The 23,924-nt window shown below is 33.7% G+C and overlaps 3 protein-coding genes across 4 annotated transcripts in view; 2 read left to right on the forward strand and 1 right to left on the reverse strand.

Annotated features, from left to right (window-relative positions):
* LOC123681187 (CUGBP Elav-like family member 1) overlaps positions 1 to 17,625 on the reverse strand; it is a 518,049-nt gene extending 500,424 nt beyond the window's left edge. The window contains exon 1 of one of the 2 annotated variants that reach the window (XM_045619436.1): positions 17,430 to 17,625. In XM_045619436.1, the coding sequence (XP_045475392.1) occupies positions 17,430 to 17,536 (107 nt within the window). In that variant the 5' untranslated portion in view covers positions 17,537 to 17,625. The remainder of the gene's footprint in view (positions 1 to 17,429) is intronic. The other variant, XM_045619438.1, reaches the window with a different exon arrangement.
* Positions 6,876 to 9,213, forward strand: LOC123681185 (piggyBac transposable element-derived protein 3-like). Its single transcript, XM_045619431.1, has 2 exons — positions 6,876 to 7,111; positions 7,330 to 9,213. The coding sequence occupies exons 1-2, from the start codon at positions 7,092 to 7,094 to the stop codon at positions 9,146 to 9,148; spliced, it is 1,839 nt and encodes a 612-aa protein (XP_045475387.1). The 5' UTR covers positions 6,876 to 7,091; the 3' UTR covers positions 9,149 to 9,213.
* Positions 17,626 to 20,487: 2,862 nt separating the features above from the next.
* Positions 20,488 to 21,255, forward strand: LOC123680889. Its single transcript, XM_045619008.1, has one exon. The coding sequence runs from the start codon at positions 20,488 to 20,490 to the stop codon at positions 21,253 to 21,255; it is 768 nt and encodes a 255-aa protein (XP_045474964.1).
* Positions 21,256 to 23,924: the final 2,669 nt, after the last annotated feature.

The following is a 23,924-nucleotide window of genomic DNA, read 5'->3' on the forward strand; positions in this document are numbered from 1 at the left end:
ATTTTAAAGCTTCATGCAGAGGTTATTTCAAGAGTAGCAAATTTTTAACAGTAATAGCGCTACACATTGAAGAGTGTATAATGTTTCTTTTCAAGAATAGAGATTACTTCAGTTGAAATTTGCCATCACATTCTCATAATAATAGAAATTGTTTGAATGTATATCCAGTTCATAGATTGACTGTAACGGAGAGAGGAGCAAAGTATTCTTGCATGAAGTACCATAACAAATTGCCACCAAGAAAAAGGCAAATTGATCAACAAAATAGATTCAAAAAAGAATTACACAAGTTTTTACTAGATCTTGAACCATATACAATCCATGAGTATCTCAATTCTCCAACATAGAATTTATATATGTTTTTTTCTTTGACATATATTTCGTTCTAATTATATACATATATCTATATATATCGTAAAAGTGTATGTGTAAGATTTTCGAAATAAATATTATTATTATTAAAAATAAATTTCCACCCGTCCTCTCATTTACTTGAAATTTGATTCGAAGATCTTCTCAAACGAAATCAAGACTCCACTGGGTACAAATTTGGAATACCCAGAGCTCAGTATCTCTGAATCCAGGGGTAGTTTTTTCAACCTTTATACTTCGAAAAATTCGTAACTTCGGAAATACGCGTCGGAGCATAACCATATTTGGAATGTAGATTACTATTAGCGGTGTGAATTGATACTGGAGCCAGATTGTTGTTTTCAGGGGGGTTTCACTCCAACTTCCATGCGATCGATTGATTTCGTTACGCTTCGGAGCATAACCATATTTGGAATGTAGATTACTATTAACGATGTGAATGAACTGTGAAAAAATGATTGACTTCCCTGGTGATCCAGGGGTAGTTTTTCCAACCCTCATATTTCGAAAATTTGTAACTTCAAAAATACGCGTCGGAGCATAATCATATTTGGAACGTAGATAACTTTTAGCGATGTAAATAAACTGTGAAAAAATCATTGACTTCCCTTGGGGTCCAGGGGTAGTTTTTTCAACCCTTATACTTGGAAACATCGTAACTTCGGAAATACGCGTCAGAGCATAACCATAACCATTTTTCAAGTTTTCTAAGGTAATTATAATTCGAATAGTTTCTATTGATTCTCCATTATAACTAAAATATCATTTTCAGAAAGTATCAGTGGTTTTTTACTATGCCTTATTTGAAACTTGATTAAGAACAGAACATATAATTCAGTAACAAAACATTCATTTTACGGAAATAAAACGTTTTTCTAGTTACATAATAGCTTATTCTACACGACAGAGCAATAGCAGCATCGGTTGGCAACTTTGTCGGTTTTTGGAACGTGCTCAACCATAATACCTTATATAAAAAAATAATTATATTTCTTTTGAACCATAGTGTTCAACTACTAAGTTTCTACCTGACAGGTGGTGGCAATAAAATTTGAATGTTATGGTTATCTTTGACAAACAACCCCTAAGAAATTTTTTCTATATAGAAGTTGCCGACCGAAGCAAAGCATGATGCTGTGTTATAAATAATAAACGAATATCTATTGGAGACGTAATGGTCTTTCCATTGAAAAACTTCCTTTCACAAATAAAGCACGTTTCGATAAGTTGCGTATTTGGAAATGTAAAATCAGTAATCGCTATTTATGTCAGGAAATAGATTCTGAGTACATTTGACTAATGAATTTATCTCGATTGAGATTAGGTTTTTTAACACTGAACAAAAAGCTACTCAGTAGTTATCACTTATTTCTACTATTAAATGCAAAATTTTTAATATTTGGTATCCTTGGGGGAGCTGCAGCCCTAAACCCCTTCTTCCCAGTCTCGGGTAGGCATAATACTTGATACAAGTGATAGAAATTTTTCATAACGTCAGTTTGGTATTCGTCCATGATACACAATATAATATAAAAAAACTTTTCAGGAATGTGGACAATGCCTTTATTTTTTCTAACAAGTTTACTTTTGCCAACGTTTCGGAGGAGATTTCCTGCTTCTTCAGGGCTAAAAAAAAAACAAAAGGTCATTTAACAAACAATTAAAAAACAAAACATTCATCCACCAACCTTAAGAAACATGCTGGTACTTCAAGTCTAGCAACTCCAACAGGCTGATGAATTTTTTCAGCAACCATAGCACCACACAAAAGATAAACGTGGTAAACAACTTGATTAATAGAGCGTTGAAATTGAGTGATGGAGAATATCATAAGACTAATTTGAAGAGTGTAAAGAATATTCTTACACAAAATAACTATCCTGTATACCTCATAAATAGATCTATCAAGAAAATTAAAAATAGGGAGGAAGACAATACATCACGTTCCATCTCAGAGGATGGCACAAAATCTTTTCACAGGTTCCCCTTCATCGAGGGCCTGTCTTACAAAATTCAAAGCATTATCAGGGAGTTAAATTGCACATGTGCTTTCTATAACATTTCTACCACCAACAGATTCTTCTCAAGATCAAAGGAAATCACCAAAAAAGAACTATTATCATCTGTGGTTTACAAGATATCATGCTTGGATTGTGACGAGAGTTACATAGGACAAACTCGGCAGTACTCAAAAGATCGTATAAAACAACACAAATATGATACAAGAAATATAAACAACAAGGAAAAGACTGCCCTAACTTATCATGTGTTCAGTGATGGTCATAATTCCAACTTTGAAGATGTGGAAATACTAGATGTGGAGAACAATGGTTGCAAGAGGAATATAGGTGAGATGATTTCCATCAGGAGAAACAACACTGTAAACTTTAGAGAAGATGTAAACAACCTCAGCTATTTTTATGATATCTTGTTGGGCGTGACGTGATACACAACAAAGAAATACACGTAGAATATAATTTAACAAAAATAAAAAGATCTATCTATGGTTGTAACACTTGACATTTGAAATTTCATGTTTGTCTATGTTTTTGTGTTTGACATTTCTGTTTTGATTCTGGCGACTTTATACCTATTATTATTTAATCCAACAAATAATTTATGAAATATTGCTTGATTACTGTTTTTTCGAACACTTGATATTCTTGAGGTTAGTTTCAGGATCTGTCCCTGTTATTGTTTGATAAAAGTACTTTTGTTTTTTAGCCCTGAAGAAGGAGGAAATCGCCTCCAAAACGTTGGCAAAAGTAAACTTGTCAGAAGAATAAAGGCATTGTCCACATTCCTGAAAAGTTTTTTTTTATATTTTTCATAACATTATTCATAATTTATTCTTCTTCACAATTAGAATTATCCTATTGATGAGTAACATCCATTTCAGTGAATACTGTTATTATGAAAATGTTGTTCGAACCTTAAGAAATAGTTTTATTTTCTTGCGTTCTCTATATTTTCTAATCTTTTCAAGTTATCAATAGGAAAATTCTATTTCGCTTCAACGTCGATTATGACCAGAATGAATCGACTATTGGTAAACATATTTGTCTCTCCGCCATATGAAAACATACATCTTGCAATTTAGACTGATAATTTTTGAAAGATCTCTTGAGTATAACTAAGACTTATGTAATGGTCAAGCACAAATAATTTTCTTAATCGAGGCTTAGGCAATCGCTGATTTCAATTTCTGACACAAGACATTGTCGAAATTAATAACTCATATGAAATCATAAAAAATGCTATAAAGAATGCCATGCCCATGCTACCACTATGAATGTATTGATTATTCGAAATAATGTGGAATTCCTTTATTATCCTATAAAGATTTTTAAATACAATTATCATAAGGCGTCGCATTGTCAGGGGTGCCACAAAAGTGATCCAAAACAACCCTAGTTTGAAATTCCAAGAATTTCGCAAAAGGTACAAATTGGGGTAATTCCAAATGCTCTACTGCATTTGCTTTCAATTCACTCTCAGTAAACTGATGCTTGTAAACTTGAGGGTAATAAACGAATGCGTTCGTGAAAACCCTCATTTGAGTTCAGAAATTCCGAACGAGATATTACGGGCCAATTTTATGACAAGCGTTTATCCTCACGTTTCTTTAATCGTTATATTTGAATTTGAAGAGCTGGCTGTTAATAATTATAGCTACTTATTATAAACCTGCTGAATACCTAGAGTACTTGTCCTCCAAGTTTGAATTTTTCGACCCCTAAATTTGTCGCCCGGGGCAAGGACTCCTCTGCTTCAGTATCTCAACCTTCGATTCAAAATTATCGGAAACGAATTCGGAAGTGTAATTCCAATCAAAACTTCTGACTTATCAGAAACGAAGCTCCCTAATTCCACAGTTATTATCACAGAAAGAGAAAAATTGTAATTAATTATTAGCAACTCTCAATCATCAGAGTCATATTCACTAATTAAATTTCATAAAGAAAATTACCCTATCAGATCTGTAGTTCTATATTTTACAGCCCTCATTTTCAATTTATCCAGACACCTAATTGGAATAATCAAAAGTCAAAAATACGCAAAAGTAAGTGACATACTATGGTGTGGTACACCGATTGTTGAATATTCCACAAAATTTTATAATGTTTTGACATACCTATTGAGTAGATCGGAAATTAATGCTATAGAAACTGGCCATCTTTTAGTATATTCTGTCCAACCATAATCACATTTACATCAATATTTCTGTAATTTATACCGATTGGTGAAATTTATCAATATTGATATACAAGTACAGCGACGCTAAAAATAGTCATTTCATACAACAAGACAATCAGCCTTTGTTATTTTGATTAAATCTTCAACCATTACCGAAATCAAAATGCATACTTATTCAACATTCCATAAATTGAATCGAAGTTTTATAGCAAATTTTTTCACCTTGATAAACTTTTATTTATATTTTTATGAATAAAAAAAAGAAAAATATTATGGAACAAATATCATATAATAATTAATACTATACAAGTCTGATCGAAAAAATAATTATATAACAACAGGAATTGCAGAATACCTACATTGAGAGGAATACATTCATTAAGTTATGATTTATCATAAAACCGATATGTTACCTTAACTTATTCCGAAAATATCAGTATGCAATTGAAATCACTACTTTCGAAGAAATTATTGTAGCCGTCAAGGTGATCTATCTATAGTAGAAATAATATAGAAATTAATAGAAAATCATAAAATCCAAATGAATAATTCTTAAATTTTTTGGTATTTATCAACATAATTGCCTACACTGCCCTAAATTATATTTTAGGAGTGCAGGTAGAAATTTAGAAAATACATTTATCGGAAAACAAATTATGGGAGAACCTAATGCAAAACATGTCAAATAGAAAGGTCTGAAATTGAATTTTTGTGAAATATAGCAAATAAATGAATTCGAAAATAACGATAATGTTCTGAAGGAAAAGCCTGTATTTTATGACACCTCTCTTTTAAATATCTTTAAGAAATGAGTTGTACCTGATTCTGGATGAATTGCCTATTTGTTGTAAAACAATAAAAAACCATCGTTCACGCAAGCACTTGGTAGGCCAGATTCATACAAAAATTTTGTTAAAACTCGTCAATTTCTTTCAGTGAAGTTATTTCAACAGCTTAAGTGAAAGTGAAAGTTTTGTGAATTATTTTCGTATACTTCGAGGTACTTGTTATATTTTTTCTTTTTTATTTTTTTTATTGATTAACTGATTGAGGTGGAGTTCAATGATAATTCATTGAACAACATTATTATTACAATTTGATATTTTTCAGTTCAATCCAAAATGAATAATAGTACAATAACTAAATTGGTTGACACCTTAAAATGTCGTTTTCCAGATCTATCATATGATAATATCCCTACGGTTTTAATATTTGATGACGATATATTGAAAGACATAAGTCTGACAATAAGTAATAAAAATAAAAAATGGTATCCAAGTCAGTTGAGAAGAATTTTTTTAGAAAATGAAACTTTCAAAAATTTATACAAAGGTTGTCCAAAGATTTGTTCTGATGATCAAAATGAAATAACTTTAAATTATAGAAATAAAAATTCAGTTTATGCATATCTCTGTAAATAATTCGGCGAAAAAATTACTATCAAAAAGAGATTTATCTTCTATAAATTATATTATAAAAATGTTAACGCATTCTATGAAGCTCATGGTTTTGGAAAATATAGAATCAACTCTGATATTTCATGCAAATCAGATCCCATTTCAACACTTCAAATTAATAAGAATTATGAGGAGGATAACATATTCAATTCGATAGATAACAAAATAGATTAATCATTGTCGGACATTGAAAAATCCATTTCTGACGACATTGAAAATAAAAAACCTCTGGCTTCATCTTCTATCGATAAGTTGTCTCTTATATCAAGTGAAAATTCTATTTCAATAGTGTCTCAAATCCGAGAACACACAAAAAAACATTCAATAGATATGGAGTTTTCTTTAAAATATTTGGATTCCTCAAAGGAAACAACAATTTGTCCTCCAGATATAATGAATTTATTTCGAGAACGCAAAAATCATAATGTGATCATTCCACTGAATTCTATAAACGGAGCACAACCTATTATTGGTAGTTTCAAAAATTGCACGGTATTAGAAGGACAATATAAAATATATAAGAAGGTATGGGAACAAATTTATATAGATCAGAAATTAGATTCATCATATCCTTTCGTCTTGAAGAAATATATAAATGAATATATTAATAGCACTTGTATATTTGTTATCCGTTATAAAAGATTTCTTTTATAACGGATAACAAATATACAAGTGCTATTAATATATTCATTTATATATATATTCTGAGAACTTCATCGATATATATTTATGCTACTTGTTCACATAAACAATGTAAAAAGTTTAAAATTATTATTTCCACGATATCTGAATCGGTGAAATTATACAGCACCTCTTTCAATTTTTATCATAAAGAATACTTGACTGGACATATTAACCCATTACAGCCCCGTGGCAACTTAAGTTGCCACGGCGCATTCGACTACATTCTATGCGCACGCGCATAGATATTGAAGTTCCATTGGTAAATTCCGGTCATGTGATATGTCCTGTCTCGAATAGCACAAACGTCAGTCAGATATTGTCAAACAGTGAGTTAGTGTATAACGATTTATTCAGAGCTCTTGAACTTTTTCATTCACCATAATGGCCGTCGATGAGAGATTGTAAGTATTCTATTTCAATAATGCATGCACATTTGTATTTTTGTACCAGTTTTATTCAATATGAATTCAGCAGTATATTTCTTCTTCACAGTAATATTTTCATGCAATATTTTGCTTTTGCCATACGGGCAAAGTTTGATGGCAACTAAAGTGGCCAACGGGAACACGTGACAACGGTTTCTGCAATATTTACATTTCTTACTGAATGATTTCGACAGGTATACTCGTGGAAGATCAGGCACTGGATTACTTCTTCATGAATTAATTGACCTTATCGAGAACGATGAGGACATATCAGCCACCAATATAGCCATATGTCCACCTGATGAACTTCCTGGTGCAGATACAGATAAGGACTCTGATTTATCGGATGAAGAGGTAGTTGGAGATTTTGACCACCTTCCTGCCCGTATATTACGCTCTCAGGTGGAAATGCAGAATCCAGAAATCGATGATGATCACGGCAATCCAGTCGTCCAAGATGAGAACCATTCAGAAGAACCTAGACCGACGACTTCTTCGCAGACAAGAGTAAGAAGCACCAAACGTAAGCGTCCCACAGAACGTACTTGGAAGCCGAAAATGAATGGGTTATCTTCAAGTATTCCTGAACTTGAATGCGAATACCGACCGGTAGCAGAAGATCTTCTGAAAGAAACGGTAAAAAGCCCTATTGAGGCTTTTAGGGCTTACTTCTCGGAAGATTTATTGAGTCATATCGTAACCGAAACTAATCGTTATGCTATGCAGAAACTCGTTCACAACCTGAATGCCACTGCTGAAGAAATGATTACATTTGTCGGAATTATGTTGATGTCAGGTTACCACCCTCTTCCATATAGAAGACTCTACTGGAAACAAGATCCAGATGTTCATTCGCACTTAGTTTCCGATGCCATCCGTCGAAACCGATTCGATGAACTGATAAGTTTTATTCACCTTGCCAACAATGAAAACAATGATGGAAGTGATAAAATGTACAAGGTCCGACCTATTTTTGATCACCTCAACAACTCTTTCAAACAAATCAGTCCTGGGCCCACTATTAGTATCGACGAGAGTATGATTCCTTATTACGGAAGGCATGGGTGCAAACAGTTTATTCGCGGAAAACCTATCAGATTTGGGTTCAAGTTATGGGTTGCCGCGGATCCATCTGGATACATCCATCATGTTGAACCCTATTGTGGAAGTTCAACTCGTCTTCCAGAAACTGGACTCGGTCAAGGAGGTGACGTAGTAATTGGACTTGTAGACCACATGAAATTGTCAAAGGGTATTCGACTCTACTTTGACAATCTTTTTACATCGGTTGGGTTGTTGGAAGAGCTTAGTTCTAGAGGACTTGGTGGAACTGGTACTCTGCGTGAGAATCGCTGTAGTGTTTCAATGAAACTTCCAGATAAAAAAACGTGGAAAAATAAACCCAGAGGTGAAACATCCACCAGTTCTTCAGGAGATATTTTAGCAGTCCGTTGGAATGACAACAATGTTGTTACTGTACTTACTAATTGTGATAATGTACATCCTATGTCAAAGTCAAACCGATACTCCAGAATTGAAAAGAAGGTCATTTCTGTCAAAGTACCAGGTCCTATTGCTCGTTACAATAGTAACATGGGTGGAGTAGATCTTTCTGATCAATTTTTGGCTTCCTACCGAAACAGAATCAGGTCGAAAAAATGGTGGTGGCCTTATTTCTCTTGGACTGTGGATGTATGCAGCACACAAGGTTGGTTACTGTATCGTCGCCTTGGGCATGATATTCCTCTATTGGATTTCAGACGTCAGTGTGCTATTTTCATTCTGAAGTCTTACGGCAGTCCTCCAATGGTAGCAGGAGTTCGATCATCTCTAGAGTTCACACCAGCTCTCGAAGAAATAAGAAAAGATCGAACAGATCATTTCATCGAAAAAGGTGAATCCAAGTATCGCCGTTGTAAAGTATGTGGCAGGCGTACAATTTTTGTATGCAAGAAGTGTGAAGTTCCTGTTCATCCTGATGAGTGTTTCAAAATTTTTCATGATGTAAAATAATAATATTTTATGTAATTTCATAGGAAATATTATACGGTTGAATCACAATAGATGTATACGATTGATATGCTAGTTTTATTGTACTTTGGAAAATTTCTTCATGAATTATCCCAGTGGCAACTTAAGTTGCCGCTTCATAGTAACTCTCCTGCATGTTCGATCATTATTTTTATAACACAATATCACTTTTTGAGTCTAAATAACTCATCAGACAAAGTTTCAGTTGAAAATCTTCACGGGGGAATTATGGGCTTTAATGGGTTAAAGGGGTGGAGCGAGAAATGGTCAAGAATCAACTACAAAGACGAAAACCTTTGAATTATAAAAAGAAAATCCTAACGAAATATGATTAATCTTTTATAAAGAAGACCAAAAATCTCAAAAATATTGTGTCCGATACAACTGTCAGAAAAATGAGGTCTGAGAAACTGGCCCAATTCGATAGGGACACGAATGATTTATTAGATTTGATCAAATTACAATCTGATAATAGAAATTATATCAAAGAATTAGCATTTCCATTGAAAATCAAAATGTTTTTTACAGAACAAATTCAGATACTGTATGATTTATTCCTTACGAACTCTGGTGATACGTTCATTCATTTCGATGCAACTGGATCGATCATTCGACGACCTCATTGTACCAAGAAAATAATTTATCTATACACTGCAGTAGTAACTCTAAAAATAAATAGAATATTTCCTGTTTTATCGTTGATTTCTGCTGAACATATTTCGAACGCAATTTTCAAATTGCTCAGTGATTCTAGGTATTTTTGCGAAGAAGAGAACAAATGACCATTATTTTCAGGATTTGTAATCGATTTCATTTTTGCTTCAATTCATGCCGCCATCAAAGCATTCAACAGGATGACTCTGCTTGAATATCTAGAGGCCTGTTTTGAAATGAATAAAAATCGTTCAAAACTTAGAACTCAACTCGCTACCATTCACTTGTGTTGTTCTCATTTCATGAAAATGGTTTGTAGAGATGTTGAAATCACTGAAAGAAATACTCGATAGAAATCTCTCTTCATCTTCAAAGGAATTTTAGCTGTTGCCATTAATATTCGTGAGTTGTCAGATTTGGACGAATGGTTCAAAAATATTACGATTCTGCTTTGTAGCAAAACTAAGAATAAACTCTTGGAAGAAAGTCAAGCATTATGTGCAGGTATTAAATCAAATGCAGAAATTGATGAGCGTGATGGTAACCTTCAGGAAAAAGAAAATTCATCGGAATCTCTCTTCCGTTCCTGTCCGTACTATAAAAGATATAGAAGAATGTCAGATGAAATAAGGGAGAAAATAATTTTTTTACAAATTTCGCCAGAAGAGAACATGTATGCAAATGAGGGGTTTCTTGAAATTATATTAAGGAAATATATACCGTTTGCTCCACTATGAACTTGCATGTTTTTGGAAGCCAATCAAGTGAGATTGAGTAATGCTGTAATGGAAAATTATTTTGGGTATTTGGAATACAGCATATTAGAAGGCAGTAGAAATATGAAATGCTCCAGATTTATTAGAGCTCAAAAAATGATATAAAAGCTTTATGCAGGGAAGCACGCATGAATATTAGGAAAGGGAATTTGACAAATAGGAAACCGAAAAGTAAAGATTAGAATGATGAAAAGAATTCTCAAGAAAATTGGTGTAGAAAGCCAAAATCAATATGTTCCCATTTCAGCGGGAAATATATGAAAAATATAAAAAAAGGAATTGAATCATTGGCGGAGCAACGACAAATAATCCAGGATGATGATATGGAGGAACTGATTATCCCCGATGAAGTTGAATATCCCTCAATAATAAAACAAGAACCTAATACTAAACCTCATGAACTATGCATGGAGGAAATTAAAAAGATCTCATTAACCTCTGTACAACGAAACACGTTATTTGAGGCAACAATTTTGCAAAGGGATTCCAAAATGTGGCGAGATGAAATAACACGAAGAATAACAGCTTCGCAATTCTTCAAGATATGTAGATGCAGGGAATCTACGAAAGAAAATATTTTCAAGCAAATAACTGAACCTCCATTCCTAAATATTCCTGCTATCAATCATGGAATCAGAAATGAAAAATTCGCAAGAGAAAAGTACTGCAAAATTTCACAAGTTGAATGTCAAGAGAGCGGATTGATAGTTGACAAAATAGATCCCTTTTTAGCATGTTCTCCCGATGGTTTGATCAATTTAGAGGGAATGATCGAAATCAAAGGTCCATATAGTATACGATGAGGATCCAAATAAGGTCCAATTAAAATTCTTGTATGACTCAAATAGCTTGAAAGCACCTCCGATTATTATTATCAAATTCAAGGATTATTGAATATTTCTGAACGAATATGGTGTGATTTGATCATATATACATTTGGAGGCATCAAAATCATTAGAGTGTAGCGAAATGAAGAGTTTTGGAAAAACATGATGCTTCCCAAATTGAAATCATTTTATTATTTCGATTTTCTGCCGAGAATTATTGAAAATGGACATATTCCGTTAGAAACTTTTGAAAATAGAAAATGGAGACCTCTGAAAAATATTGAACTTTTTTCTAATGGCTTGGTGAAGGACATTAGTTTTTATCAAAGTAAACCTGATCGTTTGCATATCGAAAAAACGGCTAGAAGATCGACACAACGAAATTATATTGTTGCGTGTTTTGATAATGCTTCTTGTCCTGTATCAGAAATTGAGATAAGCGGTTACCTCAGCCTCGATTGAGGAAAATATTTGTCAAGTTTTGTGCTTGACAATTACATATGTCTTATTGATATCGAGGATACCTTTCAAAAATTATCCGTCCAAATTGCAAGTTCTTTGTTTTCAGATGGCGGAGGGCTACCCCTAATTAACCAAAATGAATGGCAAATAGTAGATCAAAACGCTAATTTCAATTGCGGGATGTATGTTTTACATTATTTTCGGCAATATTTGTTAAGGAAACCTTTGAATGAGGAGAAAGCTATGGATCAATTCAGAATCGAAGTAAAAAGGTTTTTCTTGGAAAAATCATCCCCGATGCAAAATAAGTGCTTATACTGTTCGAAAGTGACAGAAATAGAATTTTATGCATGCCGAAGTTGCAAAAGGAAATGTCATATTGCCTGCCTAACGAATAAAACTGAACCTGAAATCGAATTTAAAAACAGCATATGTGACTTGTGTCGAAATTATTGATGGAGTATTTTTGAAAGAGAATAAGCAGGAATAATAAATAATAAGATGTTATGCTTTAAATGACCTACCAAAGACAACATCCTGTAGATATATAATAATTTTGAATTGTACTTCTGACTATGCTATACAAACCGCCGAAAAAAAAATTTCAGAATACCTTCATTAACACCCTTATAATGAGATCGACGTCTTTAGTGGACCACCCGAATAATCGATAAAATGTAATAATAATAAAATAATGATAATATAATCGATAATCGATAATATAATAATCGATAATATAATAATATAATCGATCCAATTACCATTAAAATAATGGATTATGCCTACTGGGAAAACCATGTGAAAAAAACGCCCTTGTATTCTACCTCTCGGGTGGTGTGGAAATGAGTGCAAAAATTCAAATCGATTCTCTTTAATGCCAATTAGATCAAGTATCGGATGAACTGATGAAAATTCTTTATATTTAGCGGTTGAAGAAATACCCTTGGCTCCCAAAAAAAAATAATCATTTTTTCACAGTTTATTCACATCGCCAATAGTAATCTACATTCCAAATATGGTTAAGCTCCGACGCGTATTTCCGAAGTTAAAAATTTTCGAAATTTAAGGGTTGAAAAAACTACCCCTCGATCCTAAGGGAAGTCGATGATTTTTTTTACAGTTTATTCACATCGCTAATAGTTATCTACACTCCAAATATGGTTATGCTCCAACGCGTACTTTCGGAGATACGAATTTTTGAAATATAAGGGTTGGAAAAACTACCCCTGGATCCCAAGGGAAGTCAATGATTTTTTCACAGTGTATTCACATCGCTAAAAGTTATTTACATTCCAAATATGGTTATGCTCCGACGCGTATTTTTTAAGTTGAGAATTTTCGAAATATAAGGGTTGAAAAAACTACCCCTGGATCCCTAGGGAAGTCAATCATTCTCACACAGTTCATTCACATCGCTAATTGTAATCTACAATCCAAAGATGGTTATGCTCCGACGCGTACTTTCGGAGATACGAATTTTCAAAATATAAGGGTTGGAAAAACTACCCCTGGATCCCTAGGGAAGTCGATCATTTTCTCACAGTTTATTCACATTGCTAATTGTAATCCACATTTCAAATATGGTTATGCTCCGACGCGTACTTCCGGAGATACGAATTTTTGAAATATTAGGGTTGGAAAAACTACCTCTGGATCCCTAGGGAAGCCAATCAGTTTTTCACAGTTCATTCACATCGCTAATAGTAATCTACATTCCAAATATGGAATACGAATTTTCGAAGTATAAGGGTTGAAAAAACTACCCCTGGATCCCCAGAGAAGTCAATCAGCTATTCACAGTTTATTTACATCGCCAATAGTAATCTACATTACGAATATGGTTATGCTCCGACGCGTATTTCCGAAGTTACGAATTTTCGAAATTTAAGGGTTGAAAAAACTACCCCTGGATCCCTGAGGAAGTCAATCATTTTCTCACAGTTCATTCACATTGCTAATTGTAATCTACATTCCAAATATGGTTATGCTCCGACGCGTACTTTCGGAGATACAAATTTTTGAAATATAAGAGTTGGAAAACCTACCCCTGGATACCTAGGGGAGTCAATCAGTTTTTTACAGTTCTTTCACATCGCTAATAGTAATCTACATTCCGAATATGGTTATGCTTCGACGCGTACTTCCGTAGATATGAATAATCAAGTTAAACTGATGATAATTTGAATAAAAACGTTGCTCAAATATCCCGAGATCTATAGAAAATCAATATTTCCTCCAACGGATACTCTGAATACTATACAGAACCCACTTCCTGAATTTCTATCCGATCTAGTGAATAGTTCCATAATAAATCGTTTGCCGCACGCCACTGGTCACCGACTTCGGGTGTTTCCGTCAAACAGTCTGCTGGAAACGGTCTGCCAAATTCACACCGGTTTCCTATAAAAACAGTTATTTCCTTTTTTCAACCTGATTATTGCTATGATTATTTCAAAATTCGAATCTAGATATATTTTATAAATTTTTCATTTTAATATGGATTCGGAAATAACGAAGAAATCCACATGATCTAATGTTTCAATCGAGAGAGTTGTGATGAGATGGACTCGGAGATGGATGCATCAGATTATTTTCATAGGTCTCCAGAATGAATACGCCTCGGAATACGAACAAGGAAGTATCAATTTCAAATAGAAAATGAAATAAACGTGTTCAATGATTAAACTCAACAATTCAATTAGGAAAGGAACAAACAAGAATATTACAGAGCTGTGATTAGGTACAGCATTTTTTCAGTTTATTTTTTGTTTTCTGGTTGTCTACACTGACTTCCGATCCTATAAAATTTCAACATACATAAATTTAATGTCAATATGATATGATTTGGATACAGTGGAATGATTTGCCACATTATTCGCATTTCTCTTAATTCTGGTGTTGTTAAATCGATTTCGTCAGACATAATTCACGAATTTAATCCGTATGTAATTACAATTTTTTTCGAAATTCGAAAGGTTCGATTCAAATTCCATAATCTGTCAGTTTTCGTAACAGTCACACAAACTGCAAAGTTGCAAAACAAAAGTAACTAGGACGTAAAATTTGTTTTTTTTTTATTTAAATTTCGACAATATTTCACAAAAATTGACTGAAATAGAGGAGACATCGTGTAATACCTACTCTTTGCAATTCTAACACTCATGCTTTCGAAAACTCGCTCGTTTTCGAATTTTACGTTCGCGTTGAAATTCCGCAACTTGTTCTAGAATACTCATACTATTAACCTAAAAATGATAACGGTCAGTGATAACTTTGAATGTTTTTACAGAAGATGCTCAAGTCGTAACCCATCCTCACAGGCGACAGGTCTTCTCGGCACCGAATTGAATAGATGAATATTTGCAACTGTGTTCAAGCAACCTAGGAAATTTTCTCTAAGTTAATTTATATTTTCGGCGACCGTCCGGGAAGTGCTCACTTCCCGGACGCTTTTTTTCTGAGAAAGTAGCATTTCCCGGCCTAGTCCGGAAAGTACGTACTTCCCGGACTAGGCCGGAAAAAATCATAGAATACATAGCAACCGAGATAACGACTGACAGTTCATATGAAATTAGTTGTCAAAAATTTGCATGTTTTTTTATCGCAATCGCAATAAAATATGAAAAGCAGCAGCGATAGTGTTATAAACTAAAGTGAATAAACTTATTATTATTATTATTATTATTATTATTATACATGGTTGCCGAAAAAATATTGTACGCAACACGCCCGAAAATGGTTTTTTTGGACTCACAGACTCGCTTGCGCTCGTCCTGGAATTTTGTCTATTCGTCCAAAAAAACCCTATTCCGGACTTGTTACGTAAATTACTATTTTCGTAACTCTTTTTGTAAGGTTTGCCTTAATATGTCCCCAGAAACAAAATCTTAATGTCACAAATCATTACATATTTAGATGTGGATCTTTTCGTTATTTTCGAATCCATTTTGAAATGAAAAAATTATATAATAGAAATAATCAGATTGTTAGAAGGATACTTATGTTGTTATACAGGGTGTTTCAAGTTCGACAGCCTATCAGACGTTTCTGGAGAACGGGGCCTATTTGAATTCTGAAAATTCGGAATATGACATTGTTCATGATATTCTGCTAAAATATTTTCGAAGCTCCGAAGTTGTAGTGCTAAAACATTGAAATTTGCCCTCTTAACTTCGACGGTGACAAATAAGCGTGATCCTGTCATAATTAATTCGTTATACCCAATAATATTCGTGTTATGTTGAAAAGCAATTCAAAGTTTTCTTCTTTTTCTTCAACCACGATAGTGGATTTTATGGGTCCGCTCAACATGTACCCAGATTTGCTGTGTACTCTCGGTCAAACAAGAGTTTTTTTTATTCAAATGAATTTTTATTTTTCATCTCAAATTATTTAAACTTTTTCTTCATAAAGTTTGAATTCAACAATTGAAAATTAAAATTTGATTTCAGAATTTTCCAGGAATTCGTTTTGACAGTTTTCACATCATTCGAGAAAATTACATCATAAAAACTAATGGGTTTTTGGAATTCAAAGTTTTCTATATATTATTATTATATATTTTTTATTTTTTTTTTTCAATTAATTATTTTATTTTCATTCAAATTTTAAATTCTTATACTAGTCTAAAGACAGCAAATTATCACAGAACAATCTGCAAAGCATCGTGCCCGTGCAGTCACACGAAAGTTCTCATTTCCTGCATGCTCCGAGTTCGAAATTATTCGAATCAGAGCATCACTAAAACGCTCCAGTACCGAACAAGAGCTGTTCAATCGAATGAGCTATTTGTTATATAAATGAATTGCAAAGTATTCAAAAGCACGTTTTTGTTTCCAAAAATTCATCAAGTTGTATAATTCCAATAATTTTGATGATTAAGTTCAAGGTAGCAATTCTTCCACAATGTAGGTAATATTATTGCTCGATATCTCAAATGAATTATTCATTTCAGATAGTCATATTTATATAATTTTTGTGTAGAAAAGGTTATTATCGATAAATCACACACATTATTTTTTTAAGTTGAAATTTTATTTTATCTCCACTTCTTATGAAATATTCTATTCAGCATACAATAACAATAACATTATTTTTCAGTATTTTCATTTGTCAGAAATTGATTTTTCTTGAATCAGTGGTCTTTTATTGTGCCATTTTCGCATGAACTTTTTACTTTCAAATTTTTTCTTATGCAAAGTATATGATGTGAATAGTGCGAAGTGAATTTGGATACGTATACAAAGATTATAAAGAAATGGTAATAACGAAATAACTCGATAGTTGCGGGACTGGCGTGTACCACAGGCAGTAAAATATAATCCATGTTTTCTACAAATACTGGTTTCTCTCATTCAGAATGAAAAATTTGAAGTAGTTCTGAGTTGTCCTATTATATTTTATTGTTATATGGGTGATTTCTCTCTTTGAAAAATCGAGCTATTTTGATTGATATTGAAAAGGATTCCGGAATTAGATAATATTTCGAATCGCTGCCATAGTCGATAATAATTTATCTCATGTTTTGACTTGGTATAAACTCACTTTGAAGTCGATGAACATGGCATCAGGAATCTTCCATCTTCATCATTCTGACCATCCTGATATTCTTCCTCGAAGGTCTCACAGGCCAAACACATTTCATTCCACATCTTATGATTAATTTAATGAAAATAAGTACGGCGAATTTTGAAAAAACAATCACTCCTAAATTTTGACACGCACTGATTTGACACTTCACACACACTGATAACTTTTTGAAGTTTAAAATTATAGGCATACTGTCAAAGTAAACTACGAAAAGCATATTAAATCATAGAATAAAAATATTATTCTCGAAAGAAATTCACTTTATATTATACTCCGTCATAAATTGTCAAAAGCGAGAATTGAGTGATTGAAAGGTTAATTTTAATTATATAAATTACTACATGTCTGGACATTTGAAAGCATAAATGATATTGCTTAATTTCAACATTTTCAAAAATATAATGCTTGTTATTATAAATTTCACATCAAACAATGAAAATCATCAAAATTTTCAGTTCCACAAGACAAAACAATAAAGTGGTTATCTCTGACAATACTGATCCGAGAAACTGAAACCTGTCCCAAGCCATGGTGAAAAAGGGTGAGGGATCAAGGAGTTATACCTCGCTAAATAACCAGGGTTCATCTGGCCCGTATGATAGCACCCTGTGAGGGTTCCTGCCTAGGGTACAGGCGAAGCTGCTGCTTTGCAGTTTATGACGTTGGTTCACCAAAGGCTAGGAGGAGAACTCTGAACTCTCAAGCTGGGGGTTGAAGGAATGGGTCGGCTTTCATTATTCTGAAAAAAAAATACAGCAAAAAAAACCACAAAGCAGCCTCGGAATTTGGATGGAAACTCACGGCGACGACTGCAACGACATAAGGAAATGATTTTTGGCACATGAAATGTTCAAGGATTGAAGGTTAAATTGTAGGAAGAAAATTATCAAACAGCATTGCTGCTTCAACCGAAACCAAGAAGAGTTGGAGACTATATCCATATTTCAGCGGAGTCCCTAAAAGCAGTAGAGCAAGCGAGGGAGTATCCTTTTTAATAAGAAAAGAACTTAAACATAAATTAATCGATTGGGAAGCTGTAAACGAAATAATAATCTCTGCAAATATTTACGTAAGATGATACAGAACAACTGTCATAGGTGTTTATGCTCCAAACGAAGATGCCACTGTCCTTGAAAAGGATCAGTTTCAAGAACAACTGGAGGATGTACTCGTAAAGGACGGTAATCAACGTGAATTGATCTTTTAAGTGACTTCAACGCTCGCACAAAACGAAAGAAAAATTATAAGGTCACGGGATAATTCGGAGAAGAAGTCCTGAATAAAAACGGACAACGACTAATACAGTTCTTCGAACAATATAGTCTTGAAATTTTAAATGGGTTTTATCCGAGTAGAGATATTCACAAGTACACTTGGCGCCAACAAACTAGAGGCCTACGATCTTCAATCGATTATGTGATTGTGAAACAAAATCTCAGATGGAAAATCAGAGACGTGAGAGCATACCGAGGAGCAGATTGCGGGTCGGATCATTATCTGATAAAGGCTCACATCTTTATACCAGTATAGTATATTATTCTAAAGAACAGAACGAAGCACAAATACGAGCAGAAAAACTTATTAAATACAATTTGGTCGGATTCTACCACCAGAGCACTAAAACACTGTACCAAAGCCGCCTAGACCAAAAACTAAATGAAAGTTTGTTAGAAGGTAATCTAAATGCACTATATGAACACATAGTTAAAACGTTACACTCTGCTGTCAAAGAAGCACTAACATGAACGAGAGGAGTTGAAAAGAATGGTGATATAAAACAGGAACGAAACATGGGAGAGAAAATGTCGGGAAATAGAGTCATATATGGGAGTAGCAAGATCATAGGAATCATGGAAACTGGAAAACATGGAAAGCGTTGTTGCTTCTTGATAACGCTCCCGGTCATCCGTCTGAAGAAGAACTGACAACTGAGGATAAATGCATCACTGCGATGTTTCTTCCGCCAAATTGCACTGCACTGATTCAACCAATGGACCAGAACATCATACAGTTTGTTAAGCAAGACTATAAAAAAACCTACTTTTGAGAGCCGTATCAAAAGACCAACCAATAGAAAAAACTTTAAAAGAATTTAATATGAAAGACTTGGTTTTTGCTCTTAGTCAGTCGTGGAGTGCGTTACCGGTTACCGTCATCAACTATTAAATCGTCTTGGAAAAAGTTATGGCCAGATATAATCACCACTCCTAGCAACGATCCACAAATCAGTGTAACTTCGGAAGTTATAGAACAAGTCTCTACTGAAACACAGATAAGTCCGGAAGATTTGGAAGTCTGGTGCCGTGGAATGGATAAAGAAGAAAATGTTTTTCTTGAAATGCCTGACGAAAATATTATAAAAGAGGTTTCTAATAATACAACAAACGATCAGGAAGATAACGACGACGTGATTGCAACTGCTCCACAAGTCACAGATCAAGACGCAGTTAACGCGTTTGAGCTAGGTTTACAATGGGCTGAAGAGAATGGTACATCCTACAACGAACTTTTACTTTTGAGAAGACTGAGGGACAAAGCTCTGATCTCGCGTTATAACAACCTTAAACAAAAAAAAATTGATGAATATTTCAAAGCTTCATAATTTGATATAGTATTCACTACATGATTTTGATTAATAATTCTTGATTATTTTGGTAGATATGTATATATGTGCATTTATGCTTATTTTTATAATAAAACGTAAGCTCTCAATTGTTATTTAATTTACTAAATTCGACTTACATAAATTAAGTCTGATTTGTACTTCAAAGTACATACATATGTACGCATAATATATTAACTCTCGTCATTAGATATGTAATTTGTCGGATTACAAGGTACTCTTTCGTAAAAAAATCCGGACTTAAGGGGTCTTAGGCAGTGCTCTATAATCCGACAAATTCGATAGTCCGACACTGCCCTGCATAATGTTTGCCGGATTACCGGGGGTCCACTGTAATGTAATAAAATTCACTATACCGAACTCAGAAACAGTAACTTATTGTTAGGAAACATGATCAAAACTCTAGACAGCGTGAGCAATCACGAGCACAGACAAATTATCGAAAAGACTGGGTATAAAGTGGAGACTTTAAGAATCTGGAAAACTGGTATTCTCAAACATTCCATATCAAACCCATCTAACGAACAGTTGGAAACATTTGCAATGAATGTGGACGCTGTGTTGGAGAAATCGAACTTACACATAGATAGCAAAAATGAAATTAGAGCAAATTGTACAAGCCATTTTCTCAACGAGAGGAGGAGAACATCGAAGCAAGGTAAAGAAACGAAGGAAAACATAAAAGTGGTCAATAACATTAAGAAGAAGATTAGAGACAATAATTTGACAGTGGTTAAGGCAGATAAGGGATCATGCATGGTAATTTTAGATAGGAATCTTTACATCAATAAGGTAGAAGAATTTATGAATGAAAATGGATTTGTAAAACTGGATAACAACCCCACTTCACGACTTATCAACAAAGTGAAGAACTTCAGAGTTTCTAAAGAGTTTGAAGATAAGTTTGGTAAATATAAGAATCTGATTCCTTCAAACCCGAAAATTCCTAAGTTATACGGTCTTCCTAAACTCCATATGGATAATATACCTATAAGACCCATTGTAAGCCTCATAAATACTCCTGTCTACAAAATAAGTAAGTTCCTAAGTGACAAGTTAAAAGATTTAACAGAGTTCAAACCCACCTATAGTATAAAGAATAGTGGTCAATTGGCAGAGTCATTGAAGAACTTACAAATTCGGAGGGTGCTAAACTGATTTCCCTTGATGCTAAAAACCTATATTCTTCTATTCCCCCAGATAAATGTATTACAATATTAGACAAAAAGCTAACAGAAAAAAATGTAACACCTGAATTGAAAAAGGATATTACAAACCTTTTCAAAATATCCTTAGGACAAAACTTCTGCCAATTTAACAATGAAATATATAAAGGTTTACCAATGGGTGCACCTTTATCGTCCCTGACGGCAGAAATTTTTATGGATCATTTGGAGGAAATATTATTTAATTTGAGAACTCCCATAATACGTCACATTTTCAAATATTACAGATATGTGGATGATATTTTCATCATATTTACAGGTGGCACAGATCTTATTTGGGTTTTGTTGGAGTTGTTCAACTCACTACATAAAAACATTCACTTTACGTTGGAGATTGGTTTCAACCATATCAATTTTCTAGATTTGACACTAACCTTGGAAGAAAACAGAATATCTGTGGATGTATATAGAAAATAATCCCAAACAGTAGCAATAATAAATGAAAGCTCAAACCACCCTGCTTACCACAAGTTTGCTGCCCTCAACACTTACTTACACAGACTATTGAGTTTACCATTGAGTAGAAGAAATTTTGATAAAGAGTTGGAAATAATCAAGTATATTGCTTACAAAAATGGTTACGAATCAAATGTGGTTGACCGGTTGTTAATGAGGAAGTTTATAAAATTACACAATAATGATGTATGATAATAAACAACCAGTGAAGAGATTATCGCTACCATTTTACGGTAAGATGTGTTAGCCCATTGCGAATGTATTTAGAGGGCACAACATAGACATGGTGCCTTAGGGGTACCCAATGTGAACGAAAATTTCAATATTTATGGCTTTTACAATCCTTCATAACATTGACTAAATTTCATCTTTGGCCGCTCATTCGAAGAACATAAAAAACACGAAAGACTATCCGGCAGGCACGATATCAGACTATTCAGGTCGTAGAGCTGGGGCCATAAGGTTAACCAATGCGAACGAAAATTTCGATATTTATGGCTTTTTCAATCCTTCATACCATGGACTAAATTTCATCTTTGGCCGCTCATTCGGAAAATATAAAAATTATGAAAATCTCTTCGGCCGGCATGAAATTCTTCAATTCCATCCTGAAATTGATCCCTATATGTGGCTTATGTAAACGAAAAATCACTACTCGCTAGATCTTTCATTTCTCTATAATATGAACCTCAATTTATTACATTCACGCATCTAGAAATTCAAATATCGAAAATGACGAAAGTGTGTTTGACCGTGGTGGAATGAATGGTGCCCGTGGAGCTGGCCGGCCGGGAGCTAACCTTACCGGCGTTGTCCAGGGCCAAGAACTGCCTTTACAACTATTTGCTAAATTGTAAGGATATGACCCCAATATTGGAAAAGAACGGTGTGTACAAACTTAACTGTAAGACATGTGATGAGTTTTACATAGGTAAAACTTTTAGAGCCCTAGGCACAAGGGTATATGAACACATAAGGAACTACAACGACAATTCTGCAGATGATACTCATCGAGTGAACACGTACGTTGGCTCCGGCGATAATATCTTGAATTTGTTTATTTTGATTTCGAACTTGTATTATATTCTATCATTGTTATAATGAAACCACCTAAAAGAACTGGTTCAAAGGATGTCTCTACATTAAATGATAAAGTAGAAAATTTGTCTGCCAAATTTTCTTCAGAAATGGAGCAGTTCAAATAACATTTGGAAACGACTGTTGAAAAACCAGGTTCCGAATCTGAGATGGGCAATGATCTTCGGGAGAGATTTTTACACTTCCAAAAACGAATTGAAGGGGAGTTGTATCAACTTAGGCTTGAAATTCAGGAATTGAACAAGAGGTCCCAACTGTCTGTGGAGTTTCAAAGTTCACTCAAGAGAAAGGAAAATCGCAGTAAGCTCTTATTACATGGATTTGTTTTCAATGAAAAAAGTGACATAATTGATGCTGTGCTGGATATGTTGCGGGGATACTCCTTCAATATAACGAAAAGTGATATTAATGCCTGCTATAAATTTTCTAGTAAATCTTCCGTTAAAATTCCCTTGAATTCTGTCAACAATGGAAACGCAATGAAATATTCAATAATAAGAAAAATCTCAAAGGGACAAAAATTATGTTAAGCGAGGTACTAACTTCGGGTCAATTACAATTATTCAGTAAATGCAAAACTAAGTTCAAAAGAAATTGCTGGACAATAAATGGTAATATTTTTGTACTTCATGGTAATATAAAAACCTTAGTCAATTCAAACCATGTATTCGAAAAAATATGTTCCAATTCAACTCAAGAAAAATAAACTCTTTAAACTATAATTATTTTAATTGTTATCTTAATAGAATGTATAATTGTTCTCCTGCGTTCATTGCTAATCGGGAATGTTTTGTTTATCTCCGGGCTGGCCATATGTGGTGTTTACGTCTCCGAACAGATAACTTTTTTCTTATCCTCAATTGTTTGAAATATTTTATTTTTCCTTTCACTCATTCATTTTTCGATTATAATTTGTTTATATGAATAATTCAAGTCAGAATTTATCTATAGCACATTCAAATGTTAGATCTCTTTTAGGTGATTATGATGATTTTTTGGACTTCTTTCGAAGTAATTTATATAATATTTTTTGTGTAACGGAAACAT

This window comes from Harmonia axyridis, chromosome 5 (assembly GCF_914767665.1).
Source record: "Harmonia axyridis chromosome 5, icHarAxyr1.1, whole genome shotgun sequence".
Lineage (NCBI taxonomy): Eukaryota > Metazoa > Arthropoda > Insecta > Coleoptera > Coccinellidae > Harmonia > Harmonia axyridis.

Excerpts from the sequence above, each read along its gene's own strand:
- LOC123681185 (XM_045619431.1), top strand. The coding sequence starts at position 7,092 with ATGGCCGTCGATGAGAGATT. Across the intron at positions 7,112-7,329 it reads ATGGCCGTCGATGAGAGATT|GTATACTCGTGGAAGATCAG; the intron begins GTAAGTATTCTA and ends TGATTTCGACAG.
- LOC123680889 (XM_045619008.1), top strand. The coding sequence starts at position 20,488 with ATGATCAAAACTCTAGACAGCGTGAGCAATCACGAGCACAGACAAATT.